Consider the following 20,461-nt stretch of genomic DNA (forward strand, 5'->3'; position numbering starts at 1 on the left):
TGGTTGATAATTTGGCTGGGGATAGAAGTCTATGTTGGAGATGGTTTTCCTTCCAATTTCTTTTTTTTTTTTTTTTTCCTTCTTCTGGCTGTGCCACACGGGAGATCTTCACTGCAGCATGGGGGAGCTTTAGTTGCAGTGTGAGAAGTCTTAGTGGCAACATGTGGGATCTGGTTCTCTGACCAGGTCTGGAACCCAGGCCCTCAGCGTTTTAATCACTGGAGCACCAAGGCAGTCCCTTCCTTCCAGTTTCTGAAGGCAGTGTTTCCTTATAATATCTTTTGGGTATTTTTCTTCATTTACCAGAAGTTTTTCTTCTTTATAGACCTTTCCCAAGGACTGTCTCTTGCAAAAAGAAGTTATTATGTACAGCTCTCTACTAACATGTCAGTGTTAATGATATGACTGGAAAATATAAATTACTTACGAGGATCCAACAAAAGGTAGAAAGCCCCAGAGACCAATATCCTTTTCAGAGGAAACCGAAAAAGAAGAACTACACTTCCACAAATTCCAAAAAGGAAAAAAAAAAAAAGCATCCCAGCCAACTAGAGCTTTCAAACCTCCAAAGGGATGGAGGATGGTGCCTGTGGTTTCAGCTGGTCCCCAGTCCTAGGAGGATGGACAGGCTCACTTCAGCCTGTGGCTGGACAGGTGGGCTGTTTCAGGAGGGCAGGGGCATCCTCTAGGAAAGTGGGTTGACTGGGTCAAAGGCAGGCCCCCAGCGCTGGCCCCCTGCTCCTTTCTGTCTGCTGTTCACAGCTGTGACCTGGGAACCAGCTCGTCCCCATTTCCTGTCGCTCCTGCTCCCTCCAGTCATCACTGGACCTGGGTGCTGCTCTCAGCCCTGGGGTGGAATTCTCAAGGCTGCCTCCCCTCAGGAAGCCACACCTCCTCTCTGGATAGCATTTGCTGGCCCTTTGCAGTTTGGCGGCAATCCGGGTCTATCAAGGAAACAAAGCGCAACAAGATGTCCGCGTTCCTGGGCCATCCCGTGTCTGTGGCCTCTGCTTGGAGGAGGCCATGAGCGTGCTGAGCCTCCTGGCTCAGCAGGCCTGGAGCCGCCAGCGGGTAAGGCACCTGGGGGAGAGTGGACGCTCCCCAGTGGTGCTGAAGCGGTCTGGCTCTTGCTGTAGCTGCAGGGGCCACCTGTGGCTGCCCCAGGCACAGAGCTCTGGGCCACAGCTCCCAAGAGGCACACTCAGTGGGGTCTTACAAGGGAATACTGGGAAGCCCATTCCTTCCAGGGTCTGCTGTCCCTCTGCCCCTGGGCTGCCGACCACTTCTGCTGGCCATGCCATGGTCTCCAGACTGGAGGCCTGTCCTGGCAGCCCTGCTGGAGGGAGGGAGGCTCTTTGGCCTCCCTTTCCCTGTGGAGTTCTGACTTATCTGCCCTTGCCCCTGAAGCAGGCCCTGGTGAGCTTCCTGCGCTCCCTGGTACCCTGTCCACCCTGTATCTGCCAGGCACTTGCAGCCCTAACCGCAGTCTCTTCCCTGCTCCTCGGCTGCCCGGGGACAGCCTCTGGCGTGGCTGGCATAGTCAAGCTTGGGTCTGACAAAGGGTTTAGATAGAATCGTACTGACGTGATTTTTGTACAGATCTCATTTCATCTTTCTATTTCTCACCCACGGGCGGGAACACACGTCTGACTTCACTGAACTGAGGAGCCTCTGATCTCTTGTACTCCTGGCTTCTGGACCACCACTGGGACTGCATCCGTTTTCTCCTCGGCCAAGGCCATGTATGGGTGCACTTTGCTCCTCACCCCACATCCAAGCCCTTGTCTTCCTGCCAGAATTCCCTTCCTATCCGTCTTTTCTCTCTGTCTCAGACTCTGTCTCTCATACACACACTTCTGTGCTCTTGATGCCCACTCCTTCATTTTTGTTTTCAAAATCTGGGTCTCACTGTATAAACATTTCGAGTGAATTGTTCTTCACGTGCTGTGCTGAGCTGAATAGTGGCCCCCAGAAGAGGTCCGCATCCTAAGGCCTGGGACCAGTGCAGGTTCCTTATGCAAAAAAGATCTGTGCTGCATGATTACATCAACCATCTTGAGATTACCCTGGATTATTGCCTGGGCTCTACCTGCCGTCACAGTTCAGTTCAGTCGCTCAGTTGTGTCCGACTCTTTGTGACCCCATGGACTACAGCACGCCAGGCTTCCCTGTCCATCACTAACTCCTGGAGTTTACTCAAATTCATGTGCATTGAGTTGGTGATACCATCCAACCATCTCATCCTCTGTCATCCAGTTCTCCTCCTGCCTTCAATCTTTCCCAGCATCAGGGTCTTTTCCAATGAGTCAGCTCTTCGCATCAGGTGGCCAAAGTATTGGAGCTTCAGCTTCAGCATCAGTCCTTCCAATGAATATTCAGGACTGATCTCCTTTAGGATGGACTGGTTGGATGTCCTTGCAGTCCAAGGGACTCTCAAGAGTTTTCTCCAACACCACAGTTCAAAAGCATCAATTTTTCGGCACTCAGCTTTCTTTATGATCCAACTCTCACATCCATACATGACTACTGGAAAAAGCTACTACAGTCAAAAGCTTTGACTGGACAGACCTTTGTCAGCAAAGTAATGTCTCTGCTTTTTAATATGCTGTCTAGCTTGATCATAGCTTTTCTTCCAAGGAGGTTTTCTTCCCATATCTTTTAATTTCATGGCTGCAGTCACCATCTGCAGTGATTTTGGAGCCCCAGAAAATAAAGTCTGTCAGTGTTTCCATTGTTTCCCCATATATTTGCCATGAAGTGATGCGACCAGAGACTGTGATCTTTGTTTTTTGAATGTTGAGTTTTATGCCAGCTTTTTCTCTCTCCTCTTTCACTTTGATCAAGAGGCTCTTTAGTTCCTCTTCACTTTTGGCTGTAAGGGTGATGTCATCTGCATATCTGAGAAACATTATTGATGTTTCTCCCAGCAATCTTGATTCCAGCTTGTGCTTCATCCAGCCCAGCATTTCACATGATGTACTCTGCATAAAAGTTAAATAAGCTCGGTGACAATACATAGCCTTGACATACTCCTTTCCCAATTCGGAACCAGTCTGTTGTTCCATGTCCGGTTCTAACTGTTGCTTCTTGACCTGCATACAGATTTCTCAGGAGGCACGTAAGTTGGTCTGATATTCCCATTCTTGAAGAATTTTCCACAGTTTGTTGTGATCCAAAGGCTTTGGTGTAGCCAATAAAGCAGAACTAAATGTTTTTCTGGAATGCTCTTGCTTTTTCTATGATCCAGCGGATGTTGACAATTTGACCTCTGGTTCCTCTGGCTTTTCTAAATCCAACTTGAACATCTGGAAGTTCTTAGTTCACGTACTGTTGAAGCCTTGCTTGGAGAATTTTGAGCATTACTTTGCTAGCATGTGAGATGGGCGCAATTGTGCGGTAGTTTGAACATTCTTTGGCATTGTCTTTCTTTGGGACTGGAATGAAAACTGGCCTTTTCCAGTCCTGTGGTCACTGGTGAGTTTTCCAAATTTGCTGGCATATTGAGTGCAGCACTTTCACAGTATCATCTTTGAGTCCTTGAAATAGCTCACCTGGAATTCCATCACCTCCACTAGCTTTGTTCATAGTGATGCTTCCTAAGGCCCACTTGACTTTGCATTCCAGGATGTCTGGCTTGAGGTGAGTGATCACACCATCATGGTTATCTGGGTCATTAAGATCTTTTTTGTACAGTTCTTCTGTGTATTCTTGCAACTTCTTCTTAATGTCTTCTGCTTCTGTTAGGTCCGTACTGTTTCTGTCCTTTATTTTGCCCATCTGCTTCCCTGATAGCTCTGTTGGTAAAGAATCCGCCTATAATGCAGGATACCCCAGTTTGATTCCTGGGTGGGGAAGATCCCCTGGAGAAGGGATAGACTACCCACTCCAGTATTCTTGGGCTTCCCTAGTGGCTCAGCTGGTAAAGAATCTGCCTGTAATGAGGGAGACCTAGGTTTGATCCCTGGGTTGGGAAGATCTCCTCGAGAAGGGAAGTGCTACCCACTCCATTACTCTGGCCTGGAGAATTCCGTTGACTGTACAGTCCTTGTGGTCACAGAGTTGGACACGACTGAGCAACTTTCACTTTCACTCTTGCATGAACTGTTCCCTTGGTGTCTCTAATTTTCTTTAAGAGATCTCGAGTCTTTCCCTTCTGTTGTTTTCCTCTATTTCTTTGTATTGATCACTGAGGAAGGCTTTCTTTTCTCTCCTTGCTATTCTTTGGAACTCTGCATTCAGATGGGTGTATCTTTCCTTTTCTCCTTTGCCTTTCACCTCTCTTCTTTTCTCAGCTGTTTGTAAGGCTCCTCAGACAGCCGTTTTGCCCTTTTGCATTGCTTTTTCTTGGGGATGGTCTTGATCCCTGCCTCCTGTACAATGTCACGGACCTCCGTCCATAGTTCTTCAGGCACTCTATCAGATCTAATCCCTTGAATCTACCTTTCATTTGCACTGTATAATCATGAGGGATTTGATTTAGGTCATACCTGAATGGTCTAGGGGCTTCCCTCATAGCTCAGTTGGTAAAGAATCCACCTGCAATGCAGGAGAACCTGGATCAGGAGATTTGTGGGTCAGGAAGACCCGCTGGAGAAGGGATAGGCTACTCACTCCAGTATTCTTGGGCTTCCCTTGTGACTCAGCTGGTAAAGAATCTGCCTGCAATGCGAGAGACCTGAGTTCGATCCCTGGGTTGGGAAGATCTCCTCGAGAAGGGAACAGCTACCCACTCCAGTATTCTGGCCTGGAGAATTCCATGGACTGTACAGTCCATGGGGTCACAAAGAGTCAGACATGACTGAGCAACTTTCACTTTCACTTTGAATGGTCTAGTGGTTTTCCCTACTTTCTTCAACTTAAGTCTGAATTTGGCAATAAGGAGTTTATGATCAGAGCCACAGTCAGCTCCTGGTCTTCTTTTTGCTGACTTTGTAGAGCTTCTCCATCTTCAGCTGCAAAGAATATAATCAATCTGATTTCAGTATTGACCATCCGGTGATGTCCATGTATGGAGTCATCTCTTGTGTTGTTGAAAGAGGGTGTTTTCTATGACCAGTACATTCTCTTGGCAAAACTCTGTTAGCCTTTGCCCTGCTTCATTCTGTACTCCAAGGCCAAACTTGCCTGTTATTCCAGGAATCTCATGACTTCCTACTTTTGCATTCTAGTCCCCTATGATGACGAGGACATCTCTTTTTGGTGTTAGTTCTAGAAGATCTTGTAGGACCTCATAGAACTGTTCAACTTCAGCTTCTTCAGTGTTACTGGTTGGGGCATAGACTTGGATTACTGTGATATTGAATGGTTTGCCTTGGAAACGAACAGAGATCTTTCGTTATTTTTGAGACTGCACCCAAGTACTGCATTTCAGACTCTTTTGTTGACTGTGAGGGCTGCTGCATTTCTACTAAGGGATTCTTGCCCACAGTAGTAGATATAATGGTCATCTGAATTAAATTCGCCCATTCCAGTCCAATTTAGTTCACTGATTCCTAAAATGTCAATGTTCATTCTTGCCATTTCCTGTTTGACCACTTCCAATTTACTTTGATTCATGTATCTAACATTCCACCAGGTCCCTGTGCAATATTGTTCTTTACAGCATCAGACTTTACTTCCATCACCAGTCACATCCGCAACTGGCCATTGTTTTCACTTTCGCTCCGTCCCTTCATTCTTTCTGGAGTTATTTCTCCACTCTTCTCCAGTAGCATATTGGGCACCTACCAACCTGGGGAGTTCATCTTTCAGTGTCATATCATTTTTGCCTTTTCATACTGTCCATGGGGTTCTCAAGGCAGGAATGCTGAAGTGGCTTTCCATTCCCTTCTCCAGTGGACCACATTTGTCAGAACTCTCCACCGTGACCCGTCCGTCTCGGGTGGCCCTACACGTCATGGCTCATAGTTTCATTGGGTTAGACAAGGCTGTGGTCCAGGTGATCAGTTTGGTTAGTTTTCTATGATTGTGGTTTTCATTCTCTCTGCCCTCTGATGAAGGCAGGGCCGTCACAGGGCCCTTGTGAGAGTGAGATGAGGGAGACTTGACACAGACCGAGGGGAGGAGGCCCTGGGACCAGGGACGGAGGCTGCAGTGGTGTGACTGCAGGCTGGAGGACAGGGGCAGACCCTCCCCCGGAGCACCGGCAGGAGTGGGCCCTGCCGACTCCTTGTTTTGCCCGGTGGTACTGAGCTCAGACTTCTGACTCCCAGGACTGGGAGGGAATAAATGTCACTCTCTTTAAGTCACAAAACTCATGGCAGTTTGTTGCAGCAGCCACAGGAAGCTAATACATATGCCAACCCTCTCCAGGGTTCCTCTGGGCTCCAGGTGTGCTGGTTTACAGGACGTCTGCTCTGCATCCATTTAGTAGTGGCCACTGCAACAGGAAAATGTAGTTAGTGAGAAATGCGTACTTTTTCCTGGTACGCAGTCCCAAAGAGTACAGGCGGCCTCATTCTCTGCTGTTGTGTCCAGGCACAAGCTATGGAGCCAGAGAATCATGCTGTTCAAGAGGCCCCAGACTCTCCCCAAACTGGCACTGGTAATGGAGACTGCGCTTGGTTCAGTGGATGAGGCACAGACTACAAACCGGGAGATCGAGACTTATCAGACTCATGTTTGAAAAGCTGTATTAGTCCCAGGCAGTTAGATTTCAGGACAAGGATGATTCTGAGGGACATTAAATAAAAGGGCCAATTCATCAAGAAAACGTAACCCTTCTCCTTAGGGTGCATCGAATCGGAGAGATTTGGAATACATGAAGCAAACCTCATAGCAATGAAATGAAAAACCCACAGATCCACAGGAACAGCTGGAGGTTTCAGCAATACTTTCTCAATAATTAATGACAAGTGCCAGGAAAGTCAGAAAGTATATGGAAGACTTGAACAATGTGATTGACCACTGCAGAATATACTTCATTTTATGTGCACAATAAATCATTGATCAAGGTGGACCATATGTTTGGCCACAATACGTGTCTTAACAAATTTAGAAGGACTGAAATCATGGGGACTGTATTCTCTAATCCAGTGAAGTTACATTTGAAGTGAAGAACAAAAGTATGTATGGAAAATCCCCAAATATTTGAAAATAAAGATGATATTTCTAAATAACTCATTTGTTGTCGTTCAGCCACTCAGTCCTGTCTGACTCTTTGCGACCCCATGGACAGCAGCACACCAGGCCTCCCTGTCCTACACTGTCTCCCTGAGTTTGCTCAAACTCATGTCCACTGAGTCGGTGATGCCATCCAATCATCTCATCCTCTGTCACCCCCTTCTCCTCTTGCCCTCAGTCTTTCCCAGCATCAGGGTCTTTTCCATTCGCATCAGGTGGCCAAAGTATTGGAGCTTCAGCTTCAGCATCAGTCCTTCGGATGAATATTCAGGGTTGATTTCCTCACAGGTCAAAGAAAAAAGTCAGAAGGGAAATTAGAAAATATTTTGTGCTAAATGAAAATGAAAACACATGTCAGAAATTTGGGAGGCAGCTCTGGAAGCACTTAGGAATTTATGACATTAAATGCTTAAAAATAGAAAATAAGAAAAATCTAAAATAAACTCTCAAAGCTTCCAAGCTTCCACCTTAGGATGCCATAAAAATAAGAGTGACTTAAATCCTAAGTAAGTAGAAGGAAGACAGGAGGAGCAGCAACCAATGTAACAGAAAGAGAAAAGCAGAAAATCAAGGAAGCTGAAAGGAAATCTGAAAAGATGAATGAAATTGAAGTTCTTCGAATGATTAAGAGAAAAAAGGAAACCCACAAATTACAAATATCAGGAATTACATAAGGGCACATCAGAGAACTGCCCTGGTGGCCCAGTGGTTAAGACTCCATGCTGCCACTGCAGGGGCCACAGGTTTCATCCCTGGCTGGGGAACTAAGATCCTGTAAGACAAGGGGTGCATCCAGGAAAAAAGGTACATTATTAGCATAATCTCTATAGGTATTAAAAGCATAACGGGGGGATGTGACGAGCACGAAGATACGCACGCAGAGCAGACAAGTGGATTCACTGCGAATGGTGGTGACTCACTGTTCAGAGAGCAGAGGCGGATTGCCATGAGGGCGTTCCTCCTCACCACTCTCACACTGGGTGAGCGGCAGGAGGCTTGGTCCTGCCGTCTGGGGGCAGGGATGGGCGGGGGAGGCAGGAGACAGGCACACCCAGTGTAATGTTTCAGAAATACATTGAAATTTCTGCCCAGCTTGACTTCTTTGCTTCTTTATTTCTCTTAAGGCACCCACTGCTCTTCTTCCAACATTTGCTTTGGCTCCAGTGCCTTGTCATAGAAGGATCCATGTCTTAGAAGAAGTCAAAGCCAGTCTTGAATATTGGAGTCTTCCTGGCGTGGCTTCCTCTGTGTCTTCCTCTTTGCCTGGCACTGGTCGGGAAGCTCTCATTTCCATCAACTCTTCTGTGAATTTCTCTGGTGTGGGGGTCTGTTAACTCTTGAAGTTCTCCAGGATCCGTGTCTTGAGACCCCTCACCCCTGACCTATTTTTTCTTTCATGATTTCCTCGGTTGGCTCCGTCGTAAATCCTATGGAGTCATACCCAACGTCTGGTCACAGTTTTCTCCAGCAGCAAATTGACTGTTTGGGGCTTGATGGCTTTCATGATTTGCCTATAACAATGGTGGGGTCTTCAATGGTGTGATCCTTCCAGGCTGCCGTGATGTTCTCTCTGCCAGGGTTCCCTTCCGTGGCATTGACAGTCCTTTCCATACAGCACCAGGTACTATGCACTTTAAAGGTCCTTATGCCCCACCCGGGGAGGCCAAATAGAGACGTCGTATCTGGGGACAAGTAGACCACTTTGACACCTGCGGAGCTGAACCCATCAGTTCTGGGTGGCCAGGGGCATTGCCCACTATCAAAAGAACTTTACAGGGCAGCCCCTTACTGGCAAGATGTCTCCTGACCTCAGGAACAAAGCATTGATGCAACCAGTGCAGGAGAAGGGTCTGGTTTGGCAAGCCGTCTAAAGACTAGTAGTACCCATCTTCTCCCTTCAAGGCTGGGGGTCAGCAGCTTGATAGATGGGGGCAGTTCTGACCATAAACCCAACAGATCTCACGCAGAATGGGAGTCACCCCTCCCTTCCTGCCGTCCGTCCTGCTCCCAGTTCTCTTCCTTTCTGATAAAAGCCTTTTGTGGCATTTTTTTCTCCCAGAATAGGACACTTTCATCTGCATTAAAAACCTGTTCAGGCAGATATTCTTCCTTCCCCGTGATTTTCTTAACAGCTTCTGGCCCTCGTCTGCTGCCCTGTGACGAGCAGAGGCTGCTTCTCCTGTCTTTACATTTTTAAAGCCAGTCCTTTCACTAAAATTATCAAACCATCCTTTTCTGGCATTAAATTCTCCCAGTTTAGATCCTTCACCTTCTTTTCGCTTTAAGTTGTCATGTGATGACTTCGCTTTTTCTCAAATCATATCCGAGTCTATATCTATCCTGCACCCACGTAAAAGCTGCGTTTCCTTTTATTTATTTATTTCTGGCTGCACTGGGTCTTGGTTGGTGCACGTGGGCTTTCTCTGCTTGCCGCGGCTTCTCTTGTTTCAGAGCTTGGGCTCAGTAGTTGTGGCAGGCGGGCTTAGTTGCCCCGAGGCATGTGGCCTCTTCCCTGACCAGAGATCAAACCCGTGTCTTCTGCATTGGCAGGAGGATTCTCAACCAGTGGACCACCAGGGAGGTCCCATAGCAGCATTTTCAATACAAGATAAAGAGGTTATCTTGCAAAGGATCCAAGGTTTTCGTGCCTGCAGGCATCAGTTCAGTTCAGTCTCTTAGTCTTGTCCGACTCTCTGTGACCCATGCACGGCAGCACCCCCGGCTTCCCCGCATAGCCTGCAGCAGCAGCCTCATGAATTTCCTTTTCTTTTTTTATGAGGATCGTTATGCTGGCTTCGTTTACCTTGAAACGCAGACCTCAATCTACCGTCCGGATCACACAATTCAGCTTCTTCTCAGAACGTCATAAGCTTTTTCTGTTTCTAGGGAGCTCTTCCAGCATCACTAGTGACTCTTCGTGTGGTCTTATTGAAGGTTCACAGTGTTGCTCTAAGCATGATGGAAAATGCGTGTGAACAAGAGAGATCACCTCTTACTACAAGTATCAGTTTACTAGAGAGACAAACTGCTCACTTGGAAATGACAGGCGTTCCCAGGCATTTGTACGTGGATCCTCAGAACACCTGAGCTCAGCATGGTCTCAGTAGGAGGAGACGTCGAAGTCGTCACAGCAACTCAGCGGGCGCCGCGGTTCATTCAGGCAGGGACGTTCCACACCGCGGCTCCACGCCTGTCTGCATTCCTCCGCGCTGCCAGTGGCACCACGTATGTTCCGTGTTTGTGTGCTTCAGTTCTGGGAAATCTTAATGTTTTGTTATAGATTTGGGTACAGTTTATGGTAGTAAATGACAAAATAAATTTGCATCTTAACATTTTGTGTATTCATGATACACCGAATCTTTTCTTAATTTTTTCAGTATTCAGACTATAAAGTTCATCTCCAAGTTTCTTCAAATTGTTTTAAATCTAAAAAAAAATTTTTCAGTCTATTTATTGGAAAAAAATATCTATGTCTCCTTGGACCCACGATGTTCTGACCTGTGTTCCTCAAGGCTCAGCTACACTCCCAGCACCGTGCGGAGCGGCAGTGCAGGCCGCGGGCGCTTTGCCTGGGCTTCCCTTGATAGGAAGCTGGCTCTAAGAGCCTTGCTTTTTGACTTTAAGGAAATATGCAGCTACTCCTGTTTTCTCAAGAGTTTTTATTAAGAGTAGGATTGGGCTGGACCGGAGTTGGATTTTGTCACAGGGGTTTTTTCAGCAGCTGTACAGGTGATCGTGTAACTTTCTCCTTAGTCCTGTTCATGCAGTGACTTGTATTAATAGACTTCCTAACACTGAACCGACCTTGCTTTCCTGGTGTAAACTCATCTTGGCCTTGAGGTGCTATTTTCTCAGTGTAGTGTTGGACTCTGCAAATATTCTAGTTGAGATTGTCACATCAGTCAGCATTCACAGGCAGTGTTAGTCTATCGCTTGCCTTTTTTATGCGCTGTTTGTCATGTTTTGGTATAAGTAAACTTTATTTGGACATGTTTGTTCATTTTCTCTGCAACGGTGTGTATGGTATGAGGACTCTAGTCTGAAGCTTTGTAGAATTCCCCTCAAAACCACCTAAGCCTGGTGCTTTATGGGGTAGTTCCTTAATAACTTTCTCTACTTCTTCGACAGACGTTGGTCTATCTAACTTCTGTCTACAAGAGTCAGCCTGTATGACTGCTTTCTTAAGAGCGTGTGCGTCTCGCCTGGCTTTGGCCGTTACTCGCGTGACACTGTGCAGAGTAACCTCAGCCGCTCTAGCTCCGGGCACGCCCGCTGCTGCTCCAAGTGTTGCTTCTTACTCTGTGTCTCTGTGTTTCCCTTTTGGGTAAACTAGCTCCTGGTCTGTTTTGTGTAAGAACCAGGGTTTTTATTTACTAATGAATCGTCTTGCTGTTCTCTGCTGTATTTCTGCTCCCATCTTCAGTCTAACTTTATTATTTCCCTCCTGTGTATTCTTTTGATTTGTTTGTTTTTTCTTGCATTTATTTGATTCATGTATTTTAGTTCTTTTGTTTGTATTCATATCGGCATTTAAGGTTGTGAAATTTCCTCACTTTTAGTGTAATTCATTGGTTCTGACATATGCTATCTTCATTAGAAACTATTTGATTTCTGTTTATATTTCTCTTCCACCAAAAGTTGCTGTTAGAAGTGTATTTTGCTTTATTTCTAGGCAAAACAGGCTTTTGGGGATTTTGTTTTTGTTTTCAATTTCTGCTTGCCTTGCACTGTGATCTGGGTGTTATTTTAATATTCCTACTGTGTGCAGCCTTTTGAGGTTTTTTGTGTGCTTGATGGGTTCTTGTGTGTGTGCCGTGCTGCAGAAGAAGGTGTGTTCTGTTATCAGAAAGTGATGCTCGCTACGCGTCTGCCGCCTCTATTGATTGAGGGTCTGGATTCTATCACACCCTGACTCTAGGAAGAAGCAAGTCCCGGGAGAGCTCCATGCTGCTTCCTCAGACAACTTCCCAGCTCTGGATAGAACTGAGGGGGGTCACCAGTGTGGTTTGACTGGGGGGCACCTGCTCCAAAACGCCTCCCTTGGCCTCTCTCTGCAGGGTCACCAGACGGGTTTGTTGGGCCTGGGCCCCAGGCAGCTAACGGGGAAATGGGTAAGGTTTTCAGCAGCATCCTTTCTGATGGGGTTTGGAGCACCTGTGGATTTCCAAAATAAAGGGAGGAGGGTGAGGCCCAAGGGTGGCTGGACACGGGCTGGCACACACCTGCTCTGAGCTTGGGTGCGTTTTGGTCTTATGCCCATCATCTAAAGACAGCTGCTGGCAATACCAAGGTCAAGGGCAGGGTTTAAAAGTGGGCGAAACCGCTTCACGCAGAAGGAGAAGGAAAATGCGTCGGAACTTGGAGGTCAGGTGGTGAAACAGATGAACCTTAGGACATCACTGAAAATGGTGGGGCAGGCAGCTCTGAGCGCCCACCTGCCGCCAGAAGCATGCGAAACGCAAGCACGCACCGCCAGACTCGACTTTGTCAGAATGCTGGGACGCCGCCAGCCGCGGGCAGCAATCAAGCCAGTGCTGAGTCAAGAAAAAAAGACTGAAACAGGAGCGCTTTCTGGTCTTCTCGTGTGGCCCACAGCACCCCTGTGACGGGGCAGCACCCGCCCAGGGTGGGCCCCGTCCCTGGCTCCGGAGAGCCCGAGAGACGGCACACAGAGCAGTGTTTGTCTGTCCCTGCCCTGCCGGGGGCGGCCAGAAGCACAGACTCGGCGTTGACTCCCCAGCTCGGAACCCTCTCCAGGCAGAAAGGGGCGGCCTTGCCGGGAAACATCAGAGATCAGCAACAGCAGGGGGCAAGGGGGTGGCCAACAACAGAGCCCACAGCTCAGGGCTGGGAGGAGAAGCTGGGAGCAAGGGTCTTCAGGAAATAGGACACTCAGAGCCTCGGCCTGTGAGGACAGCTGGAAGCCACGTGCAGGCCAGGGCAGCCCCCATGCCCCACCCGGAGCCCTGAGCAGACCCTGAGCGTCACGGCAGCAGCAGAGAAGGCAGGCTCTGCAGGAGGCCTCCCAGGCAGGCTCCTCTGTGCGGCCTCTCTGCCTTCCTCCTTCCTGTCTCTGTCTCTGCCCACCTGACGGGCTCACTCCATCAGGGAGATGCAGGGTACGCGCACGGCTGGGCGAGGAGGGCCTGGCAAGGGGAAGGGGCCCGGGTGCCCGCCTGCCCCTCTGCTTCCCAGGCTCAACTTTAACCTTAGGAGATCAAGTGAGCATGCACGGTCAGACATGGGGCTGCTGCTGCTGCTATCTGGGCGCCCAGGACGGGCTGACGCCCCGGCCCCTCCCTCTGGGGGGCAGGGTGCAGGCGGCCTGTCCAGTCCTGTGGAGGGTCCAGATGTCGCCCCCTTGCCGCCCTCAGCAGCAGGACCCAGCCCAGGCCTCTCTCCCGGCGCTCGGGCACTGGAGCCACTGCCTGGTTTGGGGTGTGGACGCCCCAGAACCTGGCTGGCTCGCATCTGTTGGGAGGCCCTGGCTGACACGGATGCTGTAGATGCTGACCGTCTCCCCTGGGAAGGTCCTCGGGGTGAGAGGAGGCCGTGCAGGTGGACCCTGGAGGACCTCTGCGGAGGAGGCCCCAGCCTGCCTGACCATACGCTGTCTTCCCACGCAGGAAGGACGTCTCCCCAGAGCGTGTGACGCATGCCGACAGGGAGCAGACCAAGAAGGTGGTGTATGCGGTGGTCTATGGAGCAGGTAGGTGTGGCGGGGTGGGAGGCCTGCGTCACCTGGAGGCCAGACGGGGCGGGGGCGCCTGCGTTGAAATGCGGTGGAGCTGTGGAGTGGTGCTCGGGCCCTGGAGCTCGCTCTGCGGGTCCCTGGGCCCCGTCCGCGTGCTGCTGACCTGGTAGGCACTAGGCACAGGCAGGCCGCTCGCCCCCGTAACCCTGCGTCGCCACGGCCTTTGCGGTGGGAGCAGGCGGCGGGCAGAAGCGAGGGCTTCCCTCGGCCTGCCCTGAGGCACAGCCTGGCTTCCAGGAGACTCCTCCCCGGCCCCTCCCAGTGAGGAGCTCTGTGCGCGCTGGGGGCTCCCCTAGACTTAGTCCGGCTCCTTCTGGAGAGGCGCTGTGTGATCTCCTGCGGAGGAGCGGAGCTCCGTGCTGTAAACACGCAGTGAGTCAGTAGCCGTGAAGGTGACGAGGGTGATTTGGCTGCTCTCAGCCCTCCCGGTGACGGGGTTCCCACCCCAGGCGTCCCCGATGCCGCCGTCCAGGCTGCCAGCCGGCTGCGTCTGCCTCCCGGGAGGCGCAAGGCGTCCTGGGCGCCCAGGCCCGGCTCCTGGGCTGCGATGCTGTGTTTTCAGCCCAGCATGGTGGGTCTGGAGGCGGCCACTCCGGCCATGGAGGGCACGGGGGCAAGGCCTGGTTTCAGGGTCGTGATCACCGTGATGATGACGGCAGGAGGCCACAGAGAGAGAGCAGGACAGGGACGAGTGAAATGATGTCCCCTCCCCATCCCCAAGGGGCCCCTCGCCCCTCTCCCCAGGGCTCAGCGAAGGGCTGTCCCCTGGAAACGGCAGTGCCTGCTACCTGGGGCCTTGGCCAGGAGGGCAGGGCTGGGCTCACTGCTGCCCTCGGCCCCTTGGACTCTGCTGCCTGCCCACCAGCCCAGCCCCAGCCCGCAGGCGCCTCCGCCTGGAGGTGGCCCCTGAGCCTCCTGTCCTGCTCTGAGCTCCCACCACCCGCAGAGCCGGTTCAAACTTGATTCTCCTCCACTTGTTGCCACTGCTGAAGCTCAGCTCCACACCCAGTCTCTGGGGGTTGCTGAGTGCCAGCTCCACCCCGGGCTCCGGGGCTGCTGCTCCACAGGGCTGGCGTTTGTCAGACGAGCCACACGAGCCGGTCCACGGGGCGCACTGAGCCACCAGACTCATCCAGCGCAGCTGCTGGTGCCCGTGGGGCCCATTGACCGGGGCCGGGCCAGCCTGTGCTTTATGGGCTGCCCAGGAGCCGGCTGGCCATGGGCCAGTGTCCCAAAACGCGTACCAGGCTCTCACGAAGCCCTGGGGCTGAAGCAGGGGGAGAACGGTTCCAGTTCTGTGTAGGGCAGAGAGTACTGGGGAAGGCGGAGTGAAAGTTACTCCTAAACCTAATTTCATCTCTCACACACACACACACCTAGACACACACAGACACACTGATGTGCGTGCACAGGAGGCAACTCACCCTCTGCGGGAGAAGCCCGATGGCTGTTCACGTGGGGCCTGTGAGGTGCAGGCCCCTCGTGCTCCTGCCCAGGGCATCCTCACCCCCCGTGCCCCTAGGGAGACGGGCCTGTGTTTTCACAGCTGAAACAGCAGGAACTGATAGGCTCAATCAAAGTGTAGAGGGAAATTGTGCCTGAAGAAAGGGCAGGAAACGCAAGGACAGAAGCCCTCATGGAGCCAAACGGGGTCTCACTTGGGGGCAGGGGGGCACCGTGATCTTAGAGTGGGACAGACCCCCATCAAGGGCATGGGGAGCAAGTGCCAGGGCTGGAGAACTGAGCGGAACTTCGGTCTCCGGCTCAGCCCATCTTTGCTTCTCTCAGACTTCCACAGCACCGGCCCCTCTCGGGAGCAGGGACCTAGGGACAATAGCCCCACAGACAGAAGAGGAGTCCTTCCCAGCCTCGGACCCTGGGAAGGAGACTGTGGCCCCTGCGCCACTCTCTCCTGCAGGCACCGGCTGTACAGTGTGCCAGGGCGCGGTATCATACACAGCCACCCGAAGGTCCCGTAGGTGCCCAAAGCACACAGAACTGGGGGTGGGCCAACACTTGGAAGGAAGGAGGGACACGGTGAGCCGTCTCACTCTCCACCTGAAGCCAGACCCCGTCAGTGCCGGGCGTGGCCAAGACTCCAGCAGAAACGAGAGCCTCATCAGCGTGAAGAGCCAGAGGACAGAGGCTGGGCAATCAGCGAGTCCAGAGAGTGGCGGGAGAAACCTCAGAAAGCAGAGCACCGGAGAAGAGCACCACATCCTGAGCTTGAACTTGGCCCCCACCTCTGGCTGCCCCCTCGACTGGGCACGAACGGGCCGGCTTCAGACAGCCCCGCTTCAGCCACTGCAGCGGGGCCAAGTTTGAAGTCTGACTTTAGCCAAATTAACTGGTCCTGTGCTGCTGAGAGACACAGGCGAGCCTAGAGCGTCTACAGTATGCCATCTGCAAGAGCCAGGACAGCCGAAAATCACAAAAACATGAAGAAAGAGGATAGCCTGATCCAACTCAGAAGAAGAGACACGTACACCCGAGTCACTCTGCTGCAGGCCTGAAACGAACGTGGTACGTCGACCACACTCGGCTGCCACTGATGCAACACACCGCTGACCCGTCAGTGTGGACGCACCGCAGACGTCGTGCCAGATGAAAAAGAAATCCAGAGGAGAGCTGATGGTGTGTAACTGATTACACCTTTAAATGAAATTCTAGGACAGCCACAGTTAGTTTACAGGATGACACACTTTATGTTATATGCATTTTTCCACAATAAAATAATGAAAAGAAAATCTGCACTGATAGAAAGCGAACAAGTGGTTTCCTGGGACCTGCAGATAACCACAATTCAGGGTGTCGTCCTAGAACTCGGGGTCCTGTCCTAGAACTCGGGGTCCTTTCCTGGAACTTGGGGTGCCATCTTGGAATTTGGGGTGCTGTCCTGGAACTCTGGGTCCTGTCCTGGAACCCGGGGTGCCATCTTAGAATTTGGGGTTCTATCCTAGAACTTGGGGGCTTGTCCTGGAACTCAGGTGTCATCCTAGAACTCAGGGTGCCATCCTGGAACTTGGGTTGTCATCCTAGAATTTGGGGTACTGTCCGAGAACTCAAAATGCCATCTTGGAACTTGGGGTGTCATCCTAGAACTCAGGGTGCTGTCCTGGAACTCAGGGTGCAGCCCTGGAACTCTGGGTCCTGTCCTGGAACTTGGGGTCCTGTTCTGGAACTTGGGGTCCTGTTCTGGAACTTGGGAGTCCTGTCCTGGAACTTGGGGTGCTATCCTGACCAGAGATCTCGCTATAAGAAGCTTCATCAGATCACCTGTGTCCTGAAATAACCAAATATTAGCCTGGACCAGATGTATTTGTTTAAAAAAAAAAATCCCCTGGAAGTGAGCTCCCCACCACCATTCCCTCATGATTTGGCCTGGGGACTTTCCCTTCCTCTTTATGCGCCCACACTCCCCAGCCTCCCCAGTTCTGAGACCAGCTTCCCTCTGGACAGGCTGCGATCAGGTCTGCACCCCCTGAAGGGTGCCAGGCCCTGGTCAGCATCCTAATCAATGAGCATTTACCAGGCCCTGGTCCATACTGGCCAGCGCCAAGCACTTAGATCCTGGAGCCAAAAGCCAGCACCATCCTGACCGGTCAGAAGAGGCAGGGGTGCCCACCAGGCCTTGACTCCCTGAGTCTCTCCAGAGCCTCTGTGGACTCGCTTCCATGCATGCTGGTCACTGCCTGGTGCCCCTGGGCCCCATGAGGTCAGAGTTAGGCTGACCGCTGACTGAGTTTCTGCTCACACAGGGAAGGAGCGGCTTGCTGCTTGCCTCGGAGTTCCTGTTCGGGAAGCTGCCCGGTTTTTGGAGAGCTTTCTGCAGAAGTACAAGAAAATAAAGGACTTCACCCAAGCAACCGTTGCTCGGTGTCAGCAGACAGGTGAGCCAGCTGCAAGCAAAGCTGTGGGCAGCCCCCACTCCCCCCCGGGCCCTCCTCTGGTGGGGAGTGGGGGCCCCTGGAGCCGGGTGAGCTCCCGCCCCGCTGGGGAGGTGGGACCACAGACTCCATGCGAGGAGGGTCCAGAGCCAGGCTCTGCTCAAGGCCTCAACACCCCGGCATGTGTGGGAAATGCTGAGTGGGTGGGCTCATGGAAAGAGTGAGTCCCGCACCTGGAAATGGAGAGCTAAAAAGCTACAGAGTTTACCCTCAGTCTGGTCACAGATTTCCGAGAATATCAAATAGAACCTGTTCTGTGACCACAGTGGAATAGGAAGGTAGCTTTATATCTGCATGTGAGGCCATCCATTCGTCTGCCTACTTGAAAGACTCACTGCACTCCTCAATAATCTTGGAGTTTATTCTGTTGCTTAATTCTTTGGCATGAGGGATCTTAGTTCCCCGACCAGGGATCAAACCCTCGCCCCTGCAGTGGAAGCATGGAGTCTTAACCACTGGGCTACCAGGGAAGTCTCCAATGTGGGACTTTAAAAAGAAGTCCCAAGCGAATGACAGACATCTTAGAAATAAATGGCAGCATAAATATCCCATTGCAAAACTGTGAGACATGGCCACCAATTAAAGATGAAGGGATTTTTTTTTTAAGTGTTTCAAAAAGGAAGACATGTCTCTGGACATAAAAGACAGTCTTCAACCTGAGACATGTAGCAAAGAGCAGCAGAGCAGACTAAAGGGGAAGGAGGTCAGCACCACAGCAGCTCCTGGAACAGACACGGAGCGGGGCTCAGCACGCGTCCCAGAGCAGGCTTGGGACCCACGCCTGCACTGGGGGCTTGCTGCTGACCCTCTCGTGGGAGCCTGCGAGCACGACTCCCCCTGGGCTGACCAGCCCGAGCCGGGCCAGGTCAGTGCTCAGCCACAGCAGCCTCCTGGGGGCTCCAGGAAGCCAGCAAACCATCTCCACCCCCCAGGAAGTGCCCCACGGGCCTCAGGCTCCCTGGGCTGGGGGTGAACCCCACACCTGGATGAGACAAAAGGCTACCGATGACGAAATATTAGGACGGTGACAGAAGCAGTGTTAGTGAGTCAGTCCACGGAGCCACTGAGGGTGGAGACAGTCAAACACAGGCCCTCGTGCCGTGCGGCGTGGGCCGGTGTCGACGGGCTTCCGTGATACTGACCGAGTCCTCGCTGCGACTCAGACGCTTGGGCGGCCCTGTTGCCCGCCTCACAGAGGAAGAGGAGGAGACCGAGGGGACAGCCGTTTCCCAAGTCCATGGGGCTCGCGGAGGTGCCAGCTGGGACCCCCGCCCCACCCTCGGCTGCCCGGCAGGGCCAGTGTCCCCTCCATGGGAGGCCCTGCAGGCCTGCCTGGTACCTTTCGCGAAGGGCCCAGGGCCTCCCGTGTCCCAGCGCGAAGCATGGGTGCCCTCTGACCCAGCGTTGCACGTGTGAGCAAACACTCAGTGACCCTCAGTTACGCCACACGCGTGTGTTGAACGCCTACCCGGTGCCAGGCGCCGTGCTGACACCAGGAGCTCACTGCTTCCCTGGAGCCCCAACCCCGGGACGTGGCCCACAAGGGAGCAAGTCCATCCAGACGGTGCAGGCGTAGGAAGCACGGTGCCCAGCACACAGTCAGAAATCCCTGGAAAACCACAGAGGCAGAGGCGGCCTTAACTACGCGCTTTGCAGCCAGTGCTCGGGACAGTCATTTTTGTAATGACGGCTTATACTAGCAGCTCTTCCAGTCCCCAGACACGTATAAGATCAAGCTGGGGATTTAGTTCTTACCAACACCTAGCAAAACCAGCGTCCTCACCAGTCAGGAGTATCACCAACGCGGCACTTCACAGTTCTTTTTCCTAAAGAGGACCCCAGGGACGGAAGCTTGGGGCCCACGGAGGCTGGCCCTAGAGTGAGGGATGTGGTCTCTGACGCAGACCCCCAACCCCTCCCTGAGCAGACTAAGGACTGATGTTTCCTCCCCAGTTCCAGTTTCCATAGTCCAGAATTGCTCCTGCACCCAAGTCTCGCACATGGCTTTTTACCTTTTAGTGTAAAAATCACCCTTCTGTCCCATGTCAGATCTAAGAGCAGCACAGAAGTCAGAGAGGGTGCAAAGCTTGCCGCCAGGCAAGCCCAGGCCCCTGCCACTGTCCCGCTTCCCAACACAGAATCCGTGTCCACACAGAACAGCGTGTCCCGCACTGGACGTGGACTGAAGGCCTCCGGGCGGAGCTCCGGCTGCGGCGGGGCGGGGCGGTGGGCGGGACCTCCGCTGGAGCAGCCCCGGCCAGAGGGCAGGGCCCCGGCCGCCGCTCCCACTCCCGCTCACCGGTGCCCTCCGCCCGCTTTCCTCCCGGACCACAGGCTACGTGGAGTCCATCATGGGCCGCAGGAGGCCGCTGCCCAGGATCCGAGCTCACGACCCGCAGCTTCGGGCGCAGGCGGAGCGGCAAGCGGCGAACTTCGTGGTGCAAGGTGCCGGAGCCCCTCTACTCCCGGGTCTTCAGCCCCGCAGGACGGGTGACTGTCGGACCTGCCCCTGCGAGGCTAGCTCTGCAGGCAGCAGGCAGGCTCCTGGAGGTCGTCCGCCAGCGCTAGAGTCAAACGGAGACCCGTCCCACCACCCTCGGCCCGAACTCTCGCTGTACCCCTGGCAGGTGTGAGGCCG

At 52.4% G+C, this 20,461-nt stretch overlaps 1 protein-coding gene across 1 annotated transcript in view; it reads left to right on the forward strand.

The window, feature by feature from the left end:
* Positions 1–20,461, forward strand: part of POLN (DNA polymerase nu) — a 151,554-nt gene that overhangs the window by 116,129 nt on the left and 14,964 nt on the right. Inside the window, exons 19-21 of the mRNA XM_027545335.1 lie at positions 13,749–13,831; positions 17,635–17,766; positions 20,158–20,268. Of these exons, the coding sequence (XP_027401136.1) occupies positions 13,749–13,831; positions 17,635–17,766; positions 20,158–20,268 (326 nt within the window). The remainder of the gene's footprint in view (positions 1–13,748; positions 13,832–17,634; positions 17,767–20,157; positions 20,269–20,461) is intronic.

The sequence above is a fragment of the Bos indicus x Bos taurus genome, chromosome 6, assembly GCF_003369695.1.
Source record: "Bos indicus x Bos taurus breed Angus x Brahman F1 hybrid chromosome 6, Bos_hybrid_MaternalHap_v2.0, whole genome shotgun sequence".
NCBI lineage: Eukaryota > Metazoa > Chordata > Mammalia > Artiodactyla > Bovidae > Bos > Bos indicus x Bos taurus.